The sequence below is a fragment of the Somniosus microcephalus genome, chromosome 12, assembly GCF_052327205.1.
Source record: "Somniosus microcephalus isolate GS21.2 chromosome 12, FLI_Smic_1.0, whole genome shotgun sequence".
Lineage (NCBI taxonomy): Eukaryota > Metazoa > Chordata > Chondrichthyes > Squaliformes > Somniosidae > Somniosus > Somniosus microcephalus.
Genome location: NC_140998.1, coordinates 189870821 through 189896742, shown reverse-complemented (window position 1 = coordinate 189896742; position 25922 = coordinate 189870821). Strand labels below are relative to the sequence as shown.

Here is a 25922-nt window from a genome sequence, read left to right as displayed (position 1 = left end):
ATATACTAATGGAGTCAGCAGGGCAGCCAAAGTAATCAGCTGGATGGAGCAGCAACAGGATCAGTTTGGAGGTTTGGGCTTGTTAGCTACATAAGAAATGGTAGATTAAAAACAGCAGAAGCAGTAGTTGGCATGGCAGAAATAGTGATTATCAGGGTTATTCATGTGTTCATGAAATTCAATTGAGGAAAAGTGAAAACACAAAACAGTGTAAATCATTTGCTTTCTATACAGTACATTGATCACGTCGAGAGGACGAGGCATATTTGCCAGGAGTGAGACATTTACAGGTCTGGCAAGGAATGGGATTGTCAGGAAGGGATGCTATGCGTATAATTCAACACATGGTAATTCGATATGCAGATAAGCGACACTTGACTATATTTATGTTTCAAGATTTAAAAACATTCATTATCAACAGTGATTTTATTTTCAATTACTTCTAACTTACACCACTCTATGTTATTTTTAACATCCTTGATCAAACTCTAGAATTAGGGTTTTGTTTCCACAAAAAAATTCCATGAAGGATTTCTGTATTATAAAATAGCAGGTCACTAGTTACACTACAAAAGTAGAAGAAATACATGGTGATGTCACTGTGTTTCTGTAATAAGCAGAGTGTTCTTATCTAGTAGGATAACGTGTAGAATGGATTCCTGGACTAAATGCACATTAAGCAACAAATGCATCTACTTTTACGGAAAAGTGGTTCTTTCCAGAACATGACTATATTTTGTTGTGACGCGGGTGCATTTAGAGCACAGATATTGTATATGGAGATCTTGAATGTCTACTCTGTGTGCTAACATCCCACCCAGTAAAAGGCCGTTTATTAAGGTCACATCAAACACTTCTCACCCTGGACTGCAAGCAATTCAGTTCGTTAGTACGTGAAATTAATCATTTATTTCTTCTTCAATTTAACAGGTTAGAAGCATAAAATGATGGTGAGTTATTCAAAACCTAGCTAAACAGATTTTTGAAGCTCCTTAAGGTGAGAAATTGGATTACTAGGGAATAAATAATTAGGCATTCAGCAACCTTTACAGATATAGCATGTGGTAGATGTAGAGTAAAAATTCTTCTGTTCTGCTCCAACACTGGGGAAGATTTCCTCTCTTCACTGTAAGGTTCACAAAATTCTACAGACTCCCCCAAATCAAGAAGAGATTTTTGGACTGTTTAAAAGAATAATGGGCCAAAAGGGGCTTAAAGTCAAAACCCCAGGATTTTGGCTATTTTAAAAAGGCATGTCCAGGCCTGTGGAAGGCTGCGACAAAGGAGTTGGGATGAGGCACTGTAAAACAAACAGTTTGAGTATTTGGCATAGGCCAGATTGTCTGGGAATGTTCTGGACCGTCTCAGTCATTCATACATAAAGACAATAGGCCTACGGAAGGACAGTCCCCGCCAAAATGACAGAACCATCAAGAATATGAATAATACAGTTCATGCCACTAATCAACAAAGGGGACCCTGGCCCCAGCAGGAGAAGACAATCGAACAACAGTTTAAACCACTCAGAGAAACATCCAAAACCATTTCACACACTTAAACCGATTTCGAAGCAATCCCGAAACTAGTGTAAAATCAATTAAATGTAGATGGGACCAAGTCGAAACTCAGTAAAGAATTTAAAACTATTAAAGTTAACGAGCCCGCCAAAATTAACAATGGGCCAGAGAAGATTTGGCGGCAGATAAGCAAAGCCTCAAATGGTATAATTGAAGCCTGCTTTTAAACAGAAAACAGTTCATCCAGCATCATCGAACATTCATCCTCATCATCACAGCAGTCGGAGAATCGGAGGCTTGAGGAAAGGAGAAAGGAATCGCGGCAACCAAGGGCCCCAAGAAACCAACAATTAACAATATTACCAACAACTAGGTAATATTGGGCCACCGCGACCAACAAGAAACCAACCTGGAAGAAACCGAAGATTCGCAAGTTTGTTTCCACTCTACAAGCTATCCTGACTTACCCCTGGGTAAGATTTGTTGAAAAAGACTCTAAACCCTATACCTAACCAAAGGAAATTGGGTACTTACCCGATAGATCCAATACACACCCGACCGCATCAGCGGACACGCGAAGACCGAAAAACCAACGCAGGTGAAGTCTTCCACCACGTCTGGGGTACGGCAGGCCCCAACCGCCACACCTAAAGAGAACCCCGAAATCGCGAACCTCTACAACTGTCAAGAAAGTCGTTTGGTGAGCATTTCCCTGGTCCTCTGGAATCCAACCTAGTTAGTGTAGTGGGATTGGGAGGGGTGAAGTATTTTGTCTATTGTCATTCTCCCTCGTATATTCCGAAGTGTTCCCCCTTTTAAAGTGATAAGATTATTGTATTGTATATTTTCCTGTCTCAAATTAAAATCCAAGTTCTTTTCACCAACTCAGTTGTCTGTTGCAATTTCATTACAACCCCCAAATAAGTCCAAAGTCTAGAACCAAGGGAGTGGGAGCGATTCAAACCGCTCAGCGAGTCAGAGGCAAAGCTGACCATACACACCACCCCTTACATCACTATTTGTGAAGTTGTAAACAAGAGTGTAAAAAATGCAATTATGATTTTACAACAAATAGCAAAAAAGAAATCAGCCCCAAATATGTTGTAACCCTATTCAAGAGAACACCCTTTACTGCACCAGCGTGAGTTTTTCTATTTCAGATACTACTTATACTTCTCCATTTTAGTGAGCTTGCCCAGTTTGAATGTTTTGTGCTGCCGATTTGCAGCCACTAAGCATAGCCTGCGCAGGTTCAAACACTTAAACCCTATACAGGTAAGAGAGATCATTCTAACCCCATCAGTCTACACTGGATTCAAAAATGAAGTGAGAACACAACATTCTAACCTGCGGCAACATCACGATTCAGTAAAACCAAAGTTTACATGTTACTCTAAATCTATATCTCTGATGTACTTACCAGTAAATATTTATACATTTTTTGTCTCAAGGCTATTAATCTCTTTTTTTGCCAATTGAATTATAATTTACTGGTCGGCAAGGTCAAAAGAAGTAGAATAATTACATTAATAATTCAAGTAGCCGTTTGGGTTCATGTGGTGCCTCACTTTTCCCATTAGTGTTTAAATTCTAACAACTCTCAGGGATTTTTTTCCCCTACGGATAAGAGTTAATCATATTATCATTCAGTTATAATAGCCCATTTTTTATTGTAAGAGAGTATTAAAAAATTGCAATATTACTCCAATGCCGAATTTGCTGTAGGGGAAGTCATGTTTGACAAATGTGCTCGAATTCTTTGAGGATGTAACATACAGGGTGGATAAAGGGGAACCAGTGGATGTAGTGTATTTGGACTTCCAAAAGGCATTTGACAAGGTTCCACACAAAAGATTACTGATCAAGATAAGAAATCACAGGATTGGGGGTAATATACTGGCATGGGTGGAAGACTGGCTATCTAACAGAAAACAAAGAGTTGGGATAAATGGTTCATTCTCGGGCTGGCAATCAGTAACTAGTGGTGTTCCGTAGGGGTCAGTGCTGGGACCCCAACTCTTTACAATCTATATTAACGATTTGGAGGAAGGGACCGAGTGCAACATATCCAAGTTTGCCGACGATACAAAGATGGGAGGGAAAGCAGTGAGTGAGGAGGACATAAAAAACCTGCAAAAGGACATAGACAGGCTAAGTGAGTGGGCAGAGATTTGGCAGATGCAATATAATGTTGGAAAGTGTGAGGTTATGCACTTTGGCAGAAAAAATCAAAGAGCAAGTTATTATCTAAATGGAGAGAAACTGCAAAGTGCTACAGTACAAAGGGATCTGGGGGTCCTGGTGCATGAAACACAAAAAGTTAGTATGCAGGTGCAGCAGGTGATCAGGAAGGCCAATGGAATCTTGGCTTTTATTGCGAGGGGGATGGAGTATAAAAACAGGGAAGTCTTGCTGCAGTTATACAGGGTACTGGTGAGGCCACACCTGGAATACTGCATGCAGTTTTGGTTTCCATATTTAAGAAAAGATATACTTGCTCTCGAGGCGGTTCAGAGAAGGTTCACTCGGTTGATTCCGGAGATGAGGGGGTTGACGTATGAGGAAAGGTTGAGTAGGTTGGGACTCTACTCATTGGAGTTCAGAAGAATGAGAGGCGATCTTATCGAAACATATAAGATTGTGAGGGGGCTTGATCGGGTGGATGCGGTGAGGATGTTTCCACTGATGGGTGAGATTAGAACTAGGGGGCATAATCTTAGAATAAGGGGCTGCCCTTTCAAAACTGAGATGAGGAGAAACTTCTTCACTCAGAGGGTAGTAAATCTATGGAATTTGCTACCCCAGAGAGCTGCGGAAGCTGCAACATTAAATAAATTTAAAATGGAGATAGACAGTTTCCTAGCAGATAAGGGAATTAGGGGTTACGGGGAGAGGGCAGGGAAGTGGACGTGAGTCTAGATTCGGATCAGCCATGATCCTATTGAATGGCGGAGCAGGCCCGAGGGGCCGTATGGCCTACTCCTGCTCCTACTTCTTATGTTCAAATTCACAAACATTGATTTGAAATAACTTTCTATGTACCACATAGAATAAATTTAGTGAGAACGAGGTTTCTTCCCCCTCATAACATAAGAGAATGCATATGGAACATCTGTCCAACTGATACAACAAGCAGTAATCTCATTTTGGAGTTAAACTAACACTCACCTGGTGTGGTGTTAAAATCAAGAATGCAATTATGAGACTGCAGCAGGTTAGAATTACTGGACGATGAGGTGCTGCTTACAGGCAGTGCAGGTGCTATATTTCTAGACTGCTTCAGCCCTACTATGCGGTCATCCTGGGACTGACCAATACCAATATCACTGTAAGAAGCAATAGAAACACAAGTAAATAATGGATCAATGTTGCAAATCTTAAACCACAAATCTAATGTAAAAAAAACATATCACATAGTATTTACAGCACAGAAACAGGCCATTTGGCACAACAGGTCCAAGCCGGTGTTTATGCTCCACACGAGCTTCCTCTCACCTTACTTCATCTCACCCTATCAACATATCCTTCTATTCCTTTCTTCCTCATGTACTTATCTAGCTTCCCCTTAAATTCATCAATGTTATTCGCTCAACTACTCCATGTGGTAGCAAGTTCCACATTCTAATCACCTCTGAATAACAAAGTTTAGATGTGGTGTGGAGATGCCAGAGTTGGACTGGGGTGGACAAATGTAAGAAGTCACACAACACCAGGTTATAGTCCAACAGCTTTATTTGAAATCACAAGCTTTCGGAGCGCTGCTCCTTCGTCAGGTGAAGTAGAGAAATGCATAAAGACACAGCTTATATAGTCAGAGAATAATGTCAGATGTTTACAGAAAGATTACCTGTAAACATCTGACATGATTCTCTGACTATATAAGCTGTGTCTTTATGCATTTCTCCACTTCACCTGACGAAGGAGCAGCGCTCCGAAAGCTTGTGATTTCAAATAAAGCTGTTGGACTATAACCTGGTGTTGTGTGACTTCTTACAAAAGTTTAGATGATTACAGGTACAACACCGGTAATCCGGCACCCTCGGGACCAGGCCGGTGCCGGACCACTGAAAATTCCGAACCACTGAAGGTGTCGAAAGTCACCACAAACACCGCCACCACCTGCTCCTCCTCTTCCTACTGCTGCCCTTCCTGTGCCGCCGCCGACCCCGCCGACCACGGGCTGCTCGGGCTTGGGCTCCATCGCTCCGCCGAGCCGTCGGTGATGCTGCGCAGTCCAGGCGCTGATCCTGACCCAGCGGCGGTCCCGGGACCCGAGCCGGACCCATCCCAAGGAGGTAATGTGACAGCAGGACCTTCCTCGTGCCGGACCACTGAAGGTGCCGGACCGTTGGGTGCCGGATTACCGGTGTTGTACCTGTATCTTATATTTCTGGCCCCTAGTTTTGGACTCCCCCACAAGTGGAAACGTCTTCTCTACATCTACCCAATCAAACCCATCAGGTCACCTCTCAGCCTTCTCTAGAGAAAAGAGTCCCAAGACGGTTCAGTCTTTGCTGATAGTTATAACCTCTCAGTTCTTGTATCATCCTTGGAAATCATTATTGAACCTTCCTCAGTGCCTCTATACCCTTTTGGTAAATGGAGACCAGAACTGAGCACAGTACTCTAATTGTGATCTGACCAAGGTTCTACATAAGTTTAACATAACTTTCCTACTTTTGAATTCTATTCCTCTAGAAATGAACCAGAGGTTTGTTTAAATTTTTATGGCAGGTATATCTGATTCTACTTCTTTTAAACTGTCAGCAACTTTTAATTCATACTTGCAAAGTCATTAGTAGCAGCACATTCATTCGTTTTTCCTGCATTGATACATCCACAATCTCTAATCTAAAGCACATATGGCAACTTTGTTTAAGTCCCAGTGTCTATCTCTCCCTTTGTGTCTACAGTTAAGTTGTATTGTTTTAATTCCTAGATTTATGCAGTTTTCCCAGAAAAATGTGACAACTGGCTTCTGTGTTCCTAGACTAGCAAGATGAAAAACAATCAGCCAGACTTTCCACTGTCAAGACCTCTTCAGTGACCCTTGCTGAAATGGGCAGATGTGTGGACACCGGATAAGAACAATGATGTTCCGGCTAATAAACCACCTGTCACACTCTTTAGGCTGACACAAGAAGAATAGCCAATGTGAGGACCGATGACACTTTCAAAGAAGGAAGGGAGATGGAGGAGAAAATTGAGAAAATAAAGAAAGCAAAATATACAGGCAAACCCTGAAGTTCTACTGCATTCATTTAAAAATATTTTTCATTCATTTTGAACTTGGAAGAAATACGAGAGTTAGAAACATTTTCCAAAGCAAATCAATGTAGAACTTCAAAGGAAACACAATGATTGGTCCTGAAATTCCGTTCCCTACGGGTGTGTACGCAATGTGTACTCACCCGTAGGGCCAACGGAAGTGCCAGTTTTACGCATGCACTGCTCATGCGCTGGAAACTGGAACTTCCATTCAAAGGAGAAAGGTCTTCACAGGTCAAACGCCTGCACCGGATAGGCAGCGCGTACAGCTGCAACTTCCGTTTTTTTCAGCAGTGCTTCAGTCCAGGTAAGTCTGAAACAGCTGCGCCTGGAAAAGCAGGCGCAAGGCCTGCTTTTAACAAGGTAAGAGGTGAAGAAAGTAAAAGTAAAAAAATGTTTCCAGAGATTTATCATTTTAAAATACTTTAAAGAAAGGTAAGTTTATTTTTAGCCCTGTTGAAATCTTCCCTAGATGCGGGTGAAGTGCCTGAGGATCGGAAAGTGGCAAATGTGACACCATTGTTCAAGAAAGGGTGTAAGGACAATCCTAGTAACTACAGGCCAGTCAGTTTAATATCAGTGGTGAGTAAAGTTTTAGAAACAATAATCAAGGAAAAGATAATGGGCACTTGGATAGGTTTCAGCTAATTAAGGAGAGCCAACATGGATATGTAAAAGGCAGATCATGTTTGACGAATCAAATTAAATTTTTTGATGAAGTAACAGGTAGGATTGATGAAGGGAATGCAATGGATGTTGTCCACATGGATTTTAGGAAGGCATTTGACAAGGTATCACATAGAAGGCTGGTTAACAAAATTGAGGCTCATTGAATAGGTGGGTCAGTGGCAGCTTGAATAAGGAATTGGCTTAAGGACAGAAAACAGCAAGTTGTGGTAAATGGCTGTTTTCCAGACAGGAGGATGGTAGACAGTGGTGTTCCCAAAGGGTCAGTGCTGCGGCCACTGCTTTTTTTGATATATATAAATGACATGGATATTGGAATACAGAGTAGAATTTCTAAATTTGCCGATGACACCAAACTTGGGGGTGTGGCAAACAGTGAGGATGATACCAATCGACTACAACAGGACATAGAAAGGCTAGCAGAATGGGCAGACAAGTGGCAGATGGAATTTAATACAGAGAAGTGTGAGGTGATGCATTTTGGCAGAAGGAACAGGGAGAGGCTATATACACTTAATGGCACAGTTTTAAAGAGTGTGCAGGGACAGAGGGACCTGCGAGTTAATGTGCATAGGACCCTGAAGGTGGCAGGACATATTGAGAGAGTGGTTAGCAAAGCATATGGGCTTCATAAATTGAGGTAATGAGTACAAAAGTAGAGAAGTTATGCGGAACCTTTATAAAGCGCTGGTTAGGCCACAACTGGAGTGTTGCATCCAGTTCTGGTCATCATCCTTTAGGAAGGATGTGAAGGCCCTTGAGAGGGTGAAGAGGAGATTTACCAGAATGGTTCCGGGCATGGGGGATCTTAGCTGCAAGGACAGGTTGGAGAAGCTGGATTTGTTTTCATTAGAGATTGAGGGATGATTTGACAGAGATGTACAAGATTATGATGGGTTTGGATAGGCTAGACGGGGAAAGGCTGTTCCCACTAGTTGATGTTACAAGGACTAGGGGACACAGATTTAAGGTTTTGGGCAAGAGATACAGGAGGGACGTGAGGGAAAACTTTTTTACGTAGCGAGTGGTGAGGATCTGGAACTCACTGCCGACGGAAGTAGTGGAAGCGGAGACACTTAGGCCTAGAAATTCAGTGGGCTGCGCCACCAGTTTGCGCCCAAAGAGGCCACTCAGAGGCTTTAGCGCCACTGGCCACACCTCCCGCGATATTTAGCGGGGCGCTAATGGCGGCGTTAGCCTGTAGCGCTGCGCCGCCACCGATGACGTCATCGGTGTGCGCAGCACCCCGCTCCCGCCCCGATGACCATATTTGGTCACGCCCGCCTCTTTAACGCCGGTCGCAAATCGTGACCGGTTCACAGGGCCTACCTGTGGCGGTAGTGGCGCTAGTTAAGGTGGAGGTGCGGCCGGCCGCTTTTTCGGCGGCCGCCTGCCAGCACCTCCGTCCCCGGCCTCCTAAACGCCCCCCCCCCCCCCCCGCGGCATTGCCGGCTGTTTCCCGAGAGCCCGGCACTTCTCCTTGGTGCCAGGCTCATTTGCCGGCACTCGCGATCGGGGATCGCGCTGTTGCAGGCACCTCCCCCTTAACAGTGGGAGGAAGGCCTGCAGTACCGCAGCGTGCCGTGCCGCAGCGTGTGGCGCTGCGGCCCTTAGCGCGCCGATATTCAGGGTGAGCGCCCCAAGCGGGGTGCGGGGAGCCTAGAGTAGCGGCCCGCTTCCGTTTGGGGCGCAGAAACTGAATATCGGGATGGCGCAAGTGGCTCCGCTCGCAGCGGTAATTCCGGCGCCCAGGCGAGCTTGGCGCCCCAAACGGCGCCCAACTTAATTTTTAGCCCTCAATGTTTTCAAGGGGAGACTGGATAGGCACTTGAGGGAAATAAACTTGCAGGGCTATGGGGATAGAGCGGGGGAATGGGACTGACTGGATTGCTCTACAGAGAGCCGGCACGGACTCGATGTGCCGTTATGACTCTGTGACATGAGATAACAACCTCACATGGAGCTACTTCACCTCAGGCCACCATATATTTAAGAAAGGAGTGAAGCTCAATGTTAAAGCTCAATGGCAACTAACATTAGCTGTAAGCGCAGCTGTGCCAATCTAATAAGCTTTTTTGTGGTGTCGCTTTCAGAAGCAAAGCACCCTCGCCATATAGTGACCATCATATGCTTATATAGTGTATCTGAGAACACTGCTTTGTGGTGATGTGTACTATGCAAGAGAGAAAAAAAAAAATACTGGACCAAGACTTTAAAAGATAAATTTAAAATTGAAATGAAGGTCACATACACATTGTATAAATGTAATACTGCATATTTGTTCTTGTGACAAAGACCTGTACAATTCATTATGAGTTGTGTTCTCCTTCATTCATAAAGAATTGTGTTCAGTAGCAACTTGTGCATAGTGCGTCCATAAATAATCTGCTTTTTGTTCACCCTGGAATTAAGGATGAGTAAATGGTACTTAAGAAAAAGGATCTATGATCGATTGTATTTTGAGGGAATTTTATGTGAACATCTCCATAGCATAATAACCTAATAATTGCTAGGTGAGCTCAGCTTTTCTCAGTGCTGAAATCTCTTAATTAGTGTGATTATTATATAAGCAGCCAAATTATTCACAAGATTAGCTTCATAAGCTTAAAGGACAATGTTTTGTCCTCTTGTCTCTGTATGTAGGGACTTGCCTTTGCTTTCAACCTGTTAGCATAAATTTTCAAAAATTCCCATTGAAAATGCTTGGACTATTCTAGTAGTGATCTCACTGTTCTAAAATGACACAGAGGCCAATACAGTTTTACAAGGGTGTCACCTTCACAAAATAATGACACCTGATTAAATTAATATGTTGAGTGTAAATGTTACATTTTAAGTGTGAATTATATGAAAATTTGTGAGCAGTTTAGTGATGATACTATGAACAATTGTTATATTTAACACCTCTGCTTATAGGTGTAGGAAATGCAATTTAATTATTTCTATTATGAAATTTTAAACTGCATCATTATTTGTATAGATCTTAGTTTTGTTTTGTATTAGCATGGCACCAAAGTACTTTAGTATGGTACCAAATGCTGCAGCCTTACCCATTTGAAAATGTTCATTTTCTCTCCTTCATGGTATATTGTGCCACCCACCATGAAAATATAAATGGATCACTGTTAGCGGATTTTCCCGTAGTAACTGTCGTAATAAAGGGTTGTTAGTCCAGCGACAATAACTCTGCTCAGCTTTTAGCCCGAGTAGTTTTATAATCAACAAGCTTTATTTGCATTGACTAATAAGAGTATTAGGTTTTATATAACTGTTCTACAATATTATATTAAATGGACAAGGTGACATGCAAATAATATAAACTGGTTCCCAGGCCTGGAGTAATCACGTTTGGCTCTCTAGGCTGCCTGCATTGCTGTGGCTTCCGACTGACCCTGAGAGTGCTCCAAACCCCAAGAGAACAACAGATTTTGGTTCCTAAGGCCTCAAGCGACCAGCTCCAGCCCTCCAGGCTCCTGACCACCCCGATAATGCTCTGCTCGTGGAGGGTGGGAGGAGCAGGTCGGAGGGAGAAAGGTTCTGTTCTTATACTATCGGATACCTTGGGCTGTGCCTACGTACAACATAATATGTAGGTGCATGTTTGCAGAGGCCGCATATTTAGGTGTTTACCCCACTTCTAATCTTTTCGGCCTCCAATTCTGTTCCACAAGTTTTGTTTATTGTACTTTTAAGTATGTAGGCCAATCTTTATCCTTTACTGTGGTATATGGTGTCTTGGCCATTTCTTGACCTGGGTGTTTATTATTCTGTCTACTTTCCAAACGGTCTTTGGTCGTACATTAGCTAGAGAGCTAAAAATGCTAACCAAAGCTTGCTGGGATACTTCGACTATTTTAAGATATTCTAACAATCACCAAATTCATCTTCATGGGCCCTACCAATTGCTGTATGAGTCTAGCTGGTAATGGGTGATGAGGTTGTGAATCATACAACTTAATTTATTTTTCATTCCTCTCATTAGATATCTTTGCACTTCTGCCAACCTAGAAAACCAGCAAAAGCTGGCCATCAGTTTCAAAAAAAATTATGTTGTCTCAGAAAAGCTGACAATTCAAGAACAGCCCCTGATTATAGGGAATCAAGTCTGAAAACAAGTAATTGTACTGAAATTGCAATGGGACACTTGCTTTTTGTAACTTAAGCTGCAGATGAAAAGTTTCATCACTTCTAGTGCACAGAAAAAATATAATTCCATGGAAATGTATTTTGCAACAGTGGTGAAATTGGACATTGCGGAAAGCATTTGCAAGTGCTGAAGGTGTAAGATTTATTTTCTGCAGGGAATCTGGGGGTGTGCCACCTCTGGAAAAATTTGATTTTTCACACTTTTTTTGATGCACTATCAAAAATTTTGGAGTACACTTTGCGCTAAAAATAACTTATCCTGTAAGGGTTAAAGATATTTTAAATATGAAATTAAAACAGCAGTTACAAGTGATGTATAACCATCAAAGATTATGCATTGAGTGGAGGACTTAAAAGCTGGCTGACAGAAACACTACATATGAGACAGGGTTATTTGGTAATCTCAAAGTAAAGGATCCTCTGGGGAAGAGTAATCATAATATCATAGAATTTCACATTGAGTTTGAGAGTGAAATACTTCAGTCCGAAACGAGAGTCTTAAACTTAAATAAAGCCAATTACATAGGTATGAGGGGCGAGTTGGCTAAGATAGATTGGAAAATTAAATCAAAAGGTATGAAGGTAGATAAGCAGTGGAAAACATTTAAACATCAACATTCTCAATGAAAATACATTCCATTGAGAAGTAAAAACTCCACGGGAAAAGTACTTCATCCGTGGCTAACTGACGAAGTTAAGGACAGTATTAGATTAAAAGAGGCTTATAATATTGCGAAGAATAGTAGTAAGCTTGAGGATTGGGAGAGCTTTAGAAACCAACAAAGGATGACCAAAAAATTGATAAAAAGGGAGAAAATAGATTATGAGAGTAAACTAGCAAGAAATATAAAAGCAGATTGTAACAGCTTCTACAAGTATGTAAAAAGGAAGAGAGTATCAAAAGTAAATGTTAGTCCCTCAGACACTGAGACCGATGAAATTATAATGGAGAATAAAGAAATGGCAGAGAATTTAAACAAATATTTTGTATCTGTCTTCAGAGTAGAAGACACAAAAAGCATACCAAAAATAGTGGGGAACCAAGGGGCTAATGGGAATGAGGAACTTAAACTAATATCTGTTGGGGAAAAGTACTTGAGAAACTAATGGGACTAAAAGCCGACAAATCCCCTGGACCAGATGGCCTACATCCTAGGGTTCTAAAGAGGTAGCTGCAGAAATAGTGGATGCATTGGTTGTAATCTTCCAAAATTCCCTTGATTCTAGAACAGTCCCAGCAGATTGGAAGGTAGCAAATATAACCCTGCTATTCAAGAAAGGAGGAAGAGAGAAAACAGGGAACTACAGGCCAGTTAGCCTGACATCAGTCGTCAGGAAAATGCTGGAATCCATTATTAAGGAAGTAGTAACAAGGCATTTAGAAAATCATAATATGATTAGGCAGAGTCAACACGGATTTATGAAAGGGAAATTGTGTTCAACAAATTTTTTTGAGAATGTAACTAACAAGGTGGATAAAGGGGAACCAGTGGTTGTAGTACATTTGGATTTCCAAAAGGCACTTGATAAGGTGCCACATAAAAGGTTGCTAAAAGGATAAATCTTCATTTAGAAAGACACAGATTAATCAAGGATAGTCAGCACGGATTTGTTAAGGGAAGGTCGTGTCTGACAAATTTGATTGAATTTTTTGAGGCGGTAACAAGGAGGGTAGATGAGGGTAGTGCATTTGATGTAGTGTATATGGACTCTAGCAAGGCTTTTGATAAGGTTCCACATGGCAGACTGGGCAAAGTGTCAAGTTGGATTCAAAACTGGCTCAGAGTCAGGAAGCAGAGGGTAATGGCTGATGGGTGTTTTAGTGACTATAAGGCTGTTTCCAGTGGGGTTCCACAGGGCTCAGTACTAGATCCCTTGCTTTTTGTGGTATATGTCAATGATCTAGACTTGAATATAGGGGGTATGATTAATAAGTTTGCAGATGATACTAAAATCGGCTGTGTGGTTGATACTGAAGAAGGAAGCTGTAGACTGCAGGAAGATATCAATAAATTGGTCAGGTGGGCAGAACAGTGGCAAATGGAATTCAATCTGGAGAAGTGTGAGGTAATGCATTTGGGGAGGGCTAACAAGGAAAGGGAATACACATTTAAATGGTAGGACACTGAGTAGTGTCGAGGAACAAAGGGACCTTGGAGTGCATGTCCACAGATCGCTGAAGGTAGCAGACCAGGTAGATAAGGTGGTTAAGAAGGCATACGGAATGCTTGCCTTTATTAGCTGTGACATAGAATACAAGAGCAGGGGGGATATGCTTCAACTGTATAAAACACTAGTTAGGCCTCAGCTAGAGTACGGCGTGCAGTTCTGGTCACCACATTACAGGAAAGATGTGATTGCACTAGAGAAGGTACAAAGGAGATTTACAAGGATGTTGCCGGGAGTAGAGAATCTAGCTATGAGGAAAGACTGGATAGGCTGGGTTTGTTTCCCTTGGAACAGAGGAGGCTGAGGGGAGACCTTATTGAGGTGTATAAAATTATGAGGGGCCTAGATAAAGTGGATAGAAAGGACCTATTTCCCTTAACAGAGGGGTCAAAAACCAGGGGGCACGGATTTAAAGTAATTGGTGGAAAGTTTAGAGGGGGGTTAAGGGGAAATTTCTTCACCCAGAGGGCTTTGGGGGTCTGGAACTCACTGCCTGAAAGGTTGGTAGAGGCAGAAACCCTAACCACATTTAAAAATACTTGGATGTGCACTTGGGATGCTGTAACCTGCAGGGCTATAGACCAAGAGCTGGGAAGTGTGGTTAGGCTAGATAGCTCTTTGTTGGCCAGTACGGACACGATGGGCCGAAATGGCCTCCTTCCATGCTGCAACTTTCTATGATTTCTATGAAATAAGAGTGAAAGCAAGTATACCCCAACAGTAAGCCTCTTACAGAGTGAAGGAACAGAGAGATCGAGGAGTGCAGATATACAGAGCTCCAACGATGGGGAAACTGGCGATAAAAAGACAAAAGGGATATTGAGCTTTATACAGAATTTGCTGATTATCTAATGTAAAATTTGTACAAGAGATTGGTTAGGCCCACAGTTGGAACATTGCGTGCAGTTTTGGACACCCCACTACAGGAAGTATATTAGAGCCAAGGAAAGGATAGGATTATTTCAATAGAGGAGGAAGTTAGAAGACATTTTTGCCACATAGCGGGTTATTACAACGTGGAATAATTTACCCCAAGTGACTATTATGGCAGAGTCAATAAGGTCATTTAAAAGCAAATTGAATAAGTTTTGAAAATATAAAAGAATATGGGGAAAGGGCAGTGAAATCGACAGACAGCTGCAGTGAAAAGCTAGCATGATTGGTCTAATTGTCACTTTCTGTGCTGCAAATTCCATGATTCTATTAACTCCTTGATATATTGCTGAAAGATCAATATTTGGAAATAATTCCACTGGACCATCTCAACCTTACTAATAACCTATTTATTTCACCAGAGAAAGACCTTAGTCATTCATGAATTATCAATTATCAGGTCTTGCTACCTTGTGGAACAGTCAGAGTATTTTACGGTTGCCATTATGTAGCCTCAACTTATTGCAAATTACACAGTGCTTATGAAAACATTTATGAATCAGTCATTTTCACTGAAATTCACAGCAAAAAGCATCCACTTACTTGTAAGGTTTTTGCGGAAGAATGCGGATTTGAGTCTTGTCCAGTTTTTTCTTCAATTTGTTCCGTCCTGCCACTGTGTTTGCCTTTGCCTTCTTATTTGCTTTATCGAACCCAATCAGCTGTTCAGCAAGATGTGGAATGGAATAACGGCTGCCTTTCTTGTCACCAATTTTAGGGAAGTGTGGAGAACCATTTCTCTTCTCTTCTGCAAGTCTGGACAGAAGTTCTTTAAATACTGTGTAAAAGGCATAACATTGAATTAACCAAAGAAGTTTTCTGATCACTGATGATTTTTTTGATTTTATAACCAAAGAGGTTTCTGCTACAACACAGATTTCAGGGGGGAAAATCTGTACAATGCTATATTCGGAACTCATACAAGAACCATAGAATTTATATGGCCAGTACAATCAATAGCTGACAGGTGCAATGCACATCATTGACATTGAAGCTGAAAAGACTTGAAGCTCAATTTATTACACGTGCTCTGGTGCAAAGCACAATATAATAATTGAATGGAAAACGGAGTATGAGTTAGGTGGTCTCACTCACTGCATTCAACAACTTCTTATGCATTATCCTCAGATAATGAAGCAATCCGTGGCCACATCCAGCAATACCTGGACAATATCCAGGCTTGGGCTGATAAGTGGCAAGTAACATTCATGCCACACAAGTGCCAGGCAATGACCATCTTCAATAAGAGATGGTCTAACCACTACCCTGTGACATTCAATGGCATTACCCCCACCATCAACAACTTGGGGATCCCCCTTGAAAAGAAACTTAACTGGACCATCCACATACTGAGGCTACAGGAGCAGGTCAGTGTAATGATCAATAACATGTCATTCTATAGTGGACACTAGGTGGAGCCGTAGAGCTGTGTAGAGCTGTATATAGCTGTATGTATAAGACTACACTACCCAGCTGTATATATATTAAGACTACATTACCCATGAGGCACTAGGCTACCCACAAGGCAACAGTCAAGATGGAAGCCTCTACAGATACTGTACCTAGTCCACATGGGCTCAATAAAAGTGTCTAGCAAAAGCTAGCTGTGTTCATAATAAGAATGTCTATTTATTAATGAACATAAGAGTCAGAGGCTGGGTATTCTGCGGCAAGTGACTCACCCCGTGACGACCCAAAGCCTTTCCACCACCTACAAGGCATAAGTCAGGAATCTGATGGAATACTCTCCACTTGCCTGGGTGAGTGCAGCGGCAACAACACTCAAGAAGCTCGACACCATCCAGGACAAAGCAGCCCGCTTGATTGGCACCCCATCCACCACGTTAAACATTCACTCCCCCCACCACCAGCACTACCAGGCTACAGTGTGGACCATCTACAAGATGCACAGCAGCAACTCGCCAAGGCTTCTTCGACAGCAGCTCCCAAACCCGTGCCATCTCGCATCTAGAGGGACAAGGGCAGCAGACGCATGGGAACACCACCCCCTCCAAGTCACATCCTGACTTGGAAATATATCATCGTTCCTTCATCGTCACTGGATCAAAATCCTGGAACTCCCTCCTCAACAGCCCTGTGGGAACACCTTCACCACATGGACTGCAGCGGTTCAAGGTGGCTCAAGGACAATTAGATGGGCAATAAATGCTGGCCTTTCCAGCGATGCCCACATCCTGAGAATGAATACAAAAAGATGAACCAACAGGGTGTGAATGATGGGTTTTTCTGTGGTATAGACTTCTTGGAACTGGATCAAGATGGCCTAAATTCATTTTGTGTAGGCCCCTTACATTCAGCAGTAACGACTCAGTCCGTCAGTCCAGCGTGGATTTTAATCCTGGTCCTAGAAGTGGAATGATTATGTGCTACATTAATGCAGCATCCAGTCCAGACATTGCTGAACAATCCCTGAGGCCGTTCCTTATCAATGCACTGCAAACACAGCAACCGAAGTGCGACTGTGCGGAGGCTTTTTGGATGCACTACAATCATTACTAAACAAAGCTTTGGTATCAGGGTACAACTGATTTATAAACAGTTGCTAAATATTAAAATTATTCAACAGCCAAACACAGGCTAAACCACAGGGACAAAAAAATCTTAACTGGGTCTTCTAGAGCAACAACTGAAGGGGACTGGTTATCCACTGAGCCTCAGAGAGACCAGGAAACGAGGCAGAAAATAAATACTTCTTTAATTTACAATATCTGCAATAGCCCAGAATATCACTTCACACCACTGCATCATTATTTCAGTCAACCATATATCTTTGCTGGTCTTAAGAAATGCAGCTACTGTGAAAATAATGTATATTAAAAAAAACTGTTCATGTAAATTGCATCTATGAAATTATAGCTGTTTATAAAAACCTACCAAACAAGTTTGTTTTCACAGTGATAGACAAATGAGTGTTGTTCCTAAGAATTTCCAAGGCTTTAGGTAGCTGAATATTCTTAAAGTTTTGTCCATTGACTTCCAGTATCTGAAAAACAAGATAGCCTTTACTCTTGATTGGCGTCAAATGTGTAATTAAATTTCAAAAGACTGTCATACAAGCTAACATTGCCATTCCTGCATTCCATTTTCTCCTTCAGAACTGTTATAGGTCAGCGAGAAAATCCCAAAAGCATAATTCTAAAAACATTGGCCCAGACATTCCGATCCCTACAGGTGGGTACACGCTGTATACCCACCCGTAGGGACATCGGAAATGCCTGTTTCAGGCATGCAGACTGCTCTCGACAGATCGGACGCCTGCCCTGGAGAAGGGCCTCTGCGGGCAAATCGTTTTCTGGAGCCCCTCTGCCCGCAGATAACCTTTAGAATTCTTACGCCTGGTAAAAGCAGGCGTAAGGCCTCATTTTACCAGGGTAAGAGATTACATTTTTTTTTTTAAATTTCAGTGATTTATCATTTAAAAATACTTTAAAAAAAAGTTAAATTTATTTTTAGCCCTGTAAAAAACTTTAATTATTTGTTTAAAATATTTAATTTATTGTAATTTCAATTAATTTTAAAAATGTGCTTTAAAAAAATGTATTTAATGTTTTGAAGTGTTTTTGGGGTGATCTCCATTGATATATTTGACAGGTCTATCTGTCAAGTGTATGAAGGGAGATTCCCTTCTTTGATTGTCTCCCCATGGCCCACGTGATCCCAGGGACACTTGCGAACCACATGCACCCCTGGGATACGTAGGCCCTGCACACTTGGAGTTCGAGAGGCCCAGCATCGGAACTATACAAACCTCGGGAGCCCTCAGGTAAGTGCATAGATTTTTTCCAGATCGGAGGCTTCCGCACGCGGGAAGCCTCCGATCGGAAAATAGGGCCCATTGGCTCCTCAAGAAGGTAATAAAGACTGACCCTAACTTAAAATGTATCATAAAGAGAGGACAAGTCATAGCTCACCATGCAATACAATGAATAACTTCACAAGTGAAGCTTATTGTAGCTGTTACTTTATGGGAACAAAATTCTTCTAGTTGATTAGTGAAAAAGTCAGTATGAAGGTGGTGACAGAATTACATCAAATGGTCGGCTACGTGATATATTCTCTTCATAATACTTCTTGTAAGTTTCCAAACACAACGTGCTTCAATTAGTGCTTTTTCAATTTTGTCACCCAAGAAAGTCTGATTTATGATGTCACTTTGTGATTGTGATGGTTGTACTTACAAAAATATCATTCTAAACACCACTACTGCTAGAAACAGAAGATAAAATCAACAATGAATTTCCAGCTTTCATTTCATGAGTGCAGGGACATAGGGCCGACTGATCTAAATCAGTTTTAAATGGTTAGGAATTGGTACTAATGGTGCCAGACTGGGATTGTGCTAATAGCACTCAAGTTTCATAGATCCACATTTGCATAATTATTCACAGATTCCAATGCAGATTTTGGGCAGGTGCATGGAGCATTCTAGGAAGCAGAAAACTGCATGCAAATGAATTTTAAAGGAACAGGACAATTCAAGGTAAATGTCACAATAGGGAGACAAAATTCTGAAAGGCTTTAGAAAGGCTCAAAAATATCTCAATACCAACTTGTATTTATATAGTGCCTTTCACATAATAAAACGTCCCAAGGCACTTCACAGGAGCGTTATAAAACAAAATTGGACACCGAGCCATATAAGAGCATATTAGGGCAGATGACCAAAAGCTTGGTCAAAAAAGTAGGTTTTAAGGAGCATCTTAAAGGAGGAAAGAGTGGTAGAGAGCCAGAGAGATTTAGGGAGGGAATTCCAGAGTTTAGGGCCTAGGCAGCTGAAGGCACAGCTACCAATAGTTGAGTGGTTAAAATCGGGGATGCTCAAGGGGCCAGAATTAGAGGAACACAGATCTCTCGGAGGGTTGTGGGGCTGAAAGAGATTACAGAGATAGGGAGTGGCAAGGCCATGGAGGGATTTGGAAACAAGGAGGAGAATTGTAAAATCGAGGCCATCCGATCTTGAAATGATTTCAACCCATTAAGAGACTTTTGCCAAGACTTAACCAACAGAAGATTAAGAAATGACAGGGAAAATTGAAAGGAAAAGAAACCCCATACACAGGCAGGAATCTGCAGGCAAGTGAAAGAGCAGCCAACACCCAACTCTCTGTTTAATGGCTGCTAATTGGAAATAGCACTGCATAAGATGGTAGGAAGGAAGGATTGCCTACTGTGCCACTCCACAGCAGCATCCTTTAAAGTTCATATTGCAGCATGCCTGAAAGGTGTTAGAGGTAAGTTTGAAGTCGCACCAGACTGGCACTAATGGCTGCGCCAATCTTTTGCTGCATCTTGGAGGATGTAGCTGCATAGGTGGGTGAGCACAGATCATCGTTTGTGCAGACTTTCCTTCTTTGCATCACTTCAGTGGTTTTCCTCCATTAGTACCAGTAATGGTACTGGGGGAAACAAAAATAGAATAAATGGCACAAAGACTTATGACAAGCTAAGTGCCAAAAAGGAAAATAAAACAGGCCAGAAACGGTCTAAAAACTGCTGAATGAATTCTTTTACTGGCTCTTTCTACTTATTTTCCTGTGCAATTCAGTTCCCTAGGAACTGTGGATGTCTATTTATATAAGCAAAATTTGGAAGTGCCATGCACCCAGTGTGAAGGCTTTAAAAAGACATGGGAGGCATTATTATACCACCCACTGCCTGGCCATGCACGCCACATGCAAAAGGGGCAGAGACCCAGCATTGCAGATCTCTGAGCCTTTTTCTATGCCATAGCACTGTGAACTGGTGCACAAAGGAAGTTGACGAGATGAAAATCGACCCTCAAGAGATAGTAGGCCTTTTCATAAATGAAACAAAGATTTTCTTTTTCAAATCAGTGGTCTCCCAATCTTTCTCAATGCCAGCAACCAAAAAGTCCCAAAATTTGCCAGACCTTCAACCATTTGTATCCTCCTGGGCATTTGCCCTGGCATTTATTCTTTTGTAAATGACCTTTAGTAAATGAAGACTTGACATGGCGCGCAGGAGCCTATAGTCGATGCTGACACCTTTCTGATAGGGAAACATATACAGGAAACTTTCGATTAACCGGCACCTAAATAACCGGAAATGTCGGTTAACCGGCAAAATTCAGGAGTAGGTTCAGGTAACTTTTATTACTTGCCTTCCTCCATGTGTTGCTGTGCAAAGGTGTGGCTGCAGCTGTTGCTAAGCTACAGAGACGCTTGCAACTTGTGGCCATTGTTTTGAACCTGTTGAAGCAACAGGGTTTGTTGCTTTATACGGAGCTCTCAGCTCCGTATCTTTTACTATAGCTTTCGGTTATCCGGAATTTTTGATGAACCGGCACCACGTCGGTCCCGTCCGTGCCGGATAAAAAAAGTTTCCTGTATTGATAAGTGAATGGTCAGCTTGAAGGGATAATTACTAGTCATACCCCGGATCAGGCATATTCCTCGGATATTCACTTTCAACTAAAGTTTGTGCTTGCCAAATCCTAAAGACGCTTAATTGGGTCTAAAGGTCCGGACTATCTCTCCCTAAAGGAACAACCTGAAAATGTTACCGTCCGGACACTTTTAATAAGTTTAGCTAGACTGTAACGTTCCAGATATGATGAGGGTCCGGAAAACTCCCCCAGAATTCTGTAACTCCTCACCAAAGAGTGTACAGAGATTGAGTTCACGAGTTTGATACAGAAGTATTATATGAGACAATTCTAAAAATATATAGATTTATTAAAGAACCGACATGTAATTTACAGTTGGTGAATCAATCGCAACATTAACAGTTCCAAAAAGAGAAAGCTTTACAATCTTATCAGAGATCCTTACTCTCAGATCTTAACTTTGCTACAGCTTTGTAGTTCTTCGTTTTATTCAGGATATCCACCAAAATCAAATACAGTATCTTTGATCCCCAAGGTACAAAGAGTTGTAGACTTACAGAGCCTGCCTCTGAAGTCGAGAATCACTTTGCCCCTTTACAGCGAGTCTACTATCCCATTTGAGAGTTCAATATTTATACCCTTTTCCAGTGGTATTTCCTTTAAGGTTTTCTGCTGATGTAAGCTAATTATCTTTAGTCATTTTTCTGCTGACTTCTGCAATTCTTAGTCACCTCAGCTGGTAGCAATACAGAATCATGTCTCTTCTCTAGGTGTTGTAAGTTTACCATAAAAAACGGTGTAACAGCAGGTGCGTTTTATTTGATGTCATTTTTACTAAGGCAGATGTTTGTGCTTCTTTACGAAGTGTAAATTAGAACACCTTGTACAGGGTGAACCATTGTTTGTTTCCAAAGATTCAGACTGTCAGGACCCTTTAACCTTCTGTTGCAATAAGGTTATTGATTCAGTGTCAACAACTGTCTTATCTCTATAGCCAGAATGCTATCACAGCTTTTCCATAGTTAAGGTTTCTAGATTTCCAAACCCAGTTTGTCATGTTTTAATAAGGCCAGAATTCTTTCATCGAATGGTGTATTTTTCTGAATAGGTTTTGTGGCTTATTCCTTCACAAGCTCACCACACCATCCCTGGAGAAAATGATAACAAGGGATGACGTCTTTCAAATCTCATACTTACAGTTAGCAGGAGCACAGAAACTTGTGGTAAAATTATGCTTGGGTATCAATGGGCTGTCACAGTTATCTTATAGACTGATGCATATTCCAGTAATTCTGGTTCATCAATGGAATATTTAATTCTGCATCAGAAAAGCTCAGAGCTCCAGACAACAAGGTCTGAGAGACTATTCAACAGTCAACAGCAATGAGGTGTGAAGTTTTGCCGCTGACATTCTGTGCAGACATTTAATACATTTGTTGGCAGAAATTATTTTTTTACATAAAAATTATTTAAAGAAAAAGCAAGACAAACCTGATCACCACGTTTCAGCCCAGCTTCAGTAGCTTTGCTACCAGGCTCTACGCTGTCTAGGAAAATCCCAAAACCTTTCTCAGTGCCTCCCAACAGGATAAATGGCAAAGGGGCTTCTTGTGATGGCTTCATTAGAGTTATTAGCCGCTGTTTGGCCTTAACTGTACAAGCGATTTTCAACAGTCTGAGCTGATGACCCATTTTCTACACAACATAAAAAAATATCATTTACAAACTGAAATTCAACTTCTGATGATAGTTGTTTAATGTTTCTTAAGAGAGGGGGCTTCAAAAATAATCAGGTGTTAACTACCTTAAATGAGATAACTAACCTCTTGTTCCAAATTGTTTTCAAATTCTTCTAGAAATGCGGTCATTGCAGGATTGCCTTCAAAATCATTGAAGTGACTGTTTACCCACAGCAATACTACCCGTGTAACCTGGAAAGTGTTCAGAGAAATGTATTTTGCACCATTAAAGGCATTGTATGCTTGATGTATGCAACATATGCTGACTTAACTTCAATGTAGAGAATTAAGAATGTGCAAATGAAGCTTCCCTTCCCTTCCTGGACTTCTCTGTCTCCATTTCTGGGGATAGGCTATCAACCAATATTCACTCTAAGCCCACTGATTCCCACCCTGCTTCCTGTAAGGACTCGATTCCATTCTCCCAGTTTCTTCATCTCCGTTGCCTCTGTTCTGACAATGCCATCTTCCGCACAAGTGCATCCGATATGTCTTCCTTTTCCCTCAACCGAGGATTCCCCTCCACCGCGCTTGACATGGCCCTCGACCGTGTCTGTTCCATTTCCCGCACTTCTGCCCTCACCCTTCCCCTCCCTCCCAGAACCATGATAGGGTTCCCCTTGTCCTCACCTTCCACCCCACCAGCCTCCACATTCAACGGATCATTCTCCGCCATTTCCGCCACCTCCAGCGTGATCCCACCACCAAACACATCTTCCCCTCCCCTCCCCTTTCAGCATTCCAAAAGGGACAACTCCCTCCGCCACACCCTGATCCACTCCTCTATCACCCCCAAAAGCCCCTCCTCTTCCCACGGCACCTTCCCATGCAAGTGCTGGAGATGCTACACCTGCCCTTTTACTTCCTCTCTTCCCACTGTCCAGGGCCCCAAACACTCCTTCCAGGTGAAACAGTGATTTACTTGTACTTCTTGCAATTTAGTAGACTGTATTCACTGCTCATGATGCAGTCTCCTCTACATTGGGGAGACCAAACGCAGATTGAATGACCACTTTGTGGAACACCTGTGTTCAGTCCGCAAGCGTGACCCCGAGCTTCCGGTCGCCTGTCACTTTAACTCTCCGCTCCATTCCCACTCTGACTTCTCTGTCCTCGGCCTCCTACACTGTTCCAATGAAGCTCAACGTAAGCTCAAGGAAGAGCACCTCGTCTTTCGATGAGGCACTTTACAGCCAACATTGACTTCAACAATTTCAGACCATAACCTCTGCCCCCATTTTTTCCGACAACAGCTGTTGATGATTTTCTTATTCCCATTTACTCTTCTTCTAGACCCATCTTTTGTTCTTTTACTTGTCCCGTTACCATCTCCTTTTGCCTTGCACCATCATCCCTTTTGTCTTTGAATCTCTCCTGCCTTCCACCCGATCACAGACCTTCCCTTTTGTTCTTTCCTCCCCTCCCCCCTTTCCCTGTCTCTACACTTGCTTAAAACCTGTTATATCTCGAAAACTTTTTTCAGTTCTGACAAAAGGTCATCGACCTAAACCATTAATTCTGTTTCTCTCTCCACAGATGCTGCCTGACTGGCTGAGTATTTCGGGAATTTTCTGTTTTTATTGCAAATGAAGCTTGATTGCCTCAATTACAGAAGCATTTATTCCTACTCTTAATTTATCTTTAGAAGTTTAGTGAAATATTTTAGTTTGAGGTTAGGGTCTTATGAAGGAAGTTGCGGTTTAATTTAGGACAGAAGGTAGACGGATGAAATTATTTTGTTATTTTTTTAAAATTTTAATGCAGAGTAAATAATAGCTCTACAACTTTTACAGTAATGACAAGAGACATGCACATTATTTAAAAACAGGGTTGCATAATTCCTGAAAATGGCTGCCAAGTGACTGATCAATGCGAATACTGCACAGGAGTGATAAAGCTATCTATCTATCTATCTATATATATAATATATACATATATATATATATATACACAGGCTAAAAGTCATGACAAATGAATATTTATTCCAAGTCAAATAAGAAGCGGTGTAGATTTTTTCCCTGCCGAAGGTATACTATCAATGAACACAATTACAAATGAACCTTTTTCTTTCCAATTTATGTGCATCTATATTTAGTTACTCAGAGGTACATATTGGATTCTTGACATATTAACAGCTGGTGAGGGGAAAGATCACCACAAAGTTTACTGGTTAAAATAAATTGCTTGTTAAGTACTGAATTATTACAATCTTGAAAGTTTTGGCTAACCTTGTCCCTGAGACTTGGGTCATTAAACCACTCCAGCAATTTCTTCCCAACTTCCATTGGGTTTGATAAGAAGGTTCTGCAGGTTAAAAGAAAATCTTCTATATATGTGGGATCCACCACTGAGTGCACTTCCAGCAGGTGCATTGTTAACTGCTCAGGTGTTCCCTAATATAGTTCAACGGAACAGATCATTAGTAAAACTACATTTAATTAGAGCTGCAGAATAAACTTTTACATGAGAAATACAATGGGCATCATGAGCACTTTTTTTTAGACCAGTGTTAGTTTCTGATGTATTTAAACATTCTGCTTACCTTTATGACTTTATCCCCTTTCCTGGTTCCAGTCCGATCCAACTCTCGGTGTTCTTTCACTACAGGTATAACAATCTCTCCCTCCTTCTCGACTTTCCGCATATTCTTTTCCACCTGGTTGAGGATTCGACAATAGTCTTGGTGGGCTATGCACAGCAATTGCCAAGGAGCACAGAAAGTGTTACAGTATTAGGCATGTCTGGTGCAGAGTACTAAGATATTATGCATTTACAGATTGTGGCCTAGAAATTGGGTATAGCCCCGCTTGGAGCGTTAGAATTGGCAAAGCGCAAAGTTTATGGCCAGACGCAACTTATCGCCACCTGGCGCGATATTGGGTTGCATCGCCCCTAAAGGTGATTGAGGCGCGAATTCAGGCGTTACACGGGACTCCTAAGGAGCAAAACTTCCGGCGCAACCCAATATCGGAGCGGATGGGCGCAGCGCAGGTGCTCTCAATTACTGATGACCACGAGACTTCCAGGCGCCGGCCAGCTCTTAAAGGGGTGGGTCAGTCAGCTTCAGCATCCACATTCTGCGCCTTGCAGGCCTCA

General features: G+C 41.9%; 1 protein-coding gene across 1 annotated transcript in view; it reads right to left on the bottom strand.

Annotated features, from left to right (window-relative positions):
- The window catches only part of LOC147109789 (rap guanine nucleotide exchange factor 2-like), a 94681-nt gene extending 69372 nt beyond the window's left edge, over positions 1 to 25309 (bottom strand). The window contains exons 1-7 of the mRNA XM_086002379.1: positions 25301 to 25309; positions 25055 to 25219; positions 22911 to 23018; positions 22579 to 22782; positions 17616 to 17724; positions 15264 to 15498; positions 4686 to 4843 (exon numbers count right to left, since the gene is read on the bottom strand). Coding sequence (XP_085858505.1) covers positions 4686 to 4843; positions 15264 to 15498; positions 17616 to 17724; positions 22579 to 22782; positions 22911 to 23018; positions 25055 to 25219; positions 25301 to 25309 — 988 coding nt within the window. The remainder of the gene's footprint in view (positions 1 to 4685; positions 4844 to 15263; positions 15499 to 17615; positions 17725 to 22578; positions 22783 to 22910; positions 23019 to 25054; positions 25220 to 25300) is intronic.
- Positions 25310 to 25922: the final 613 nt, after the last annotated feature.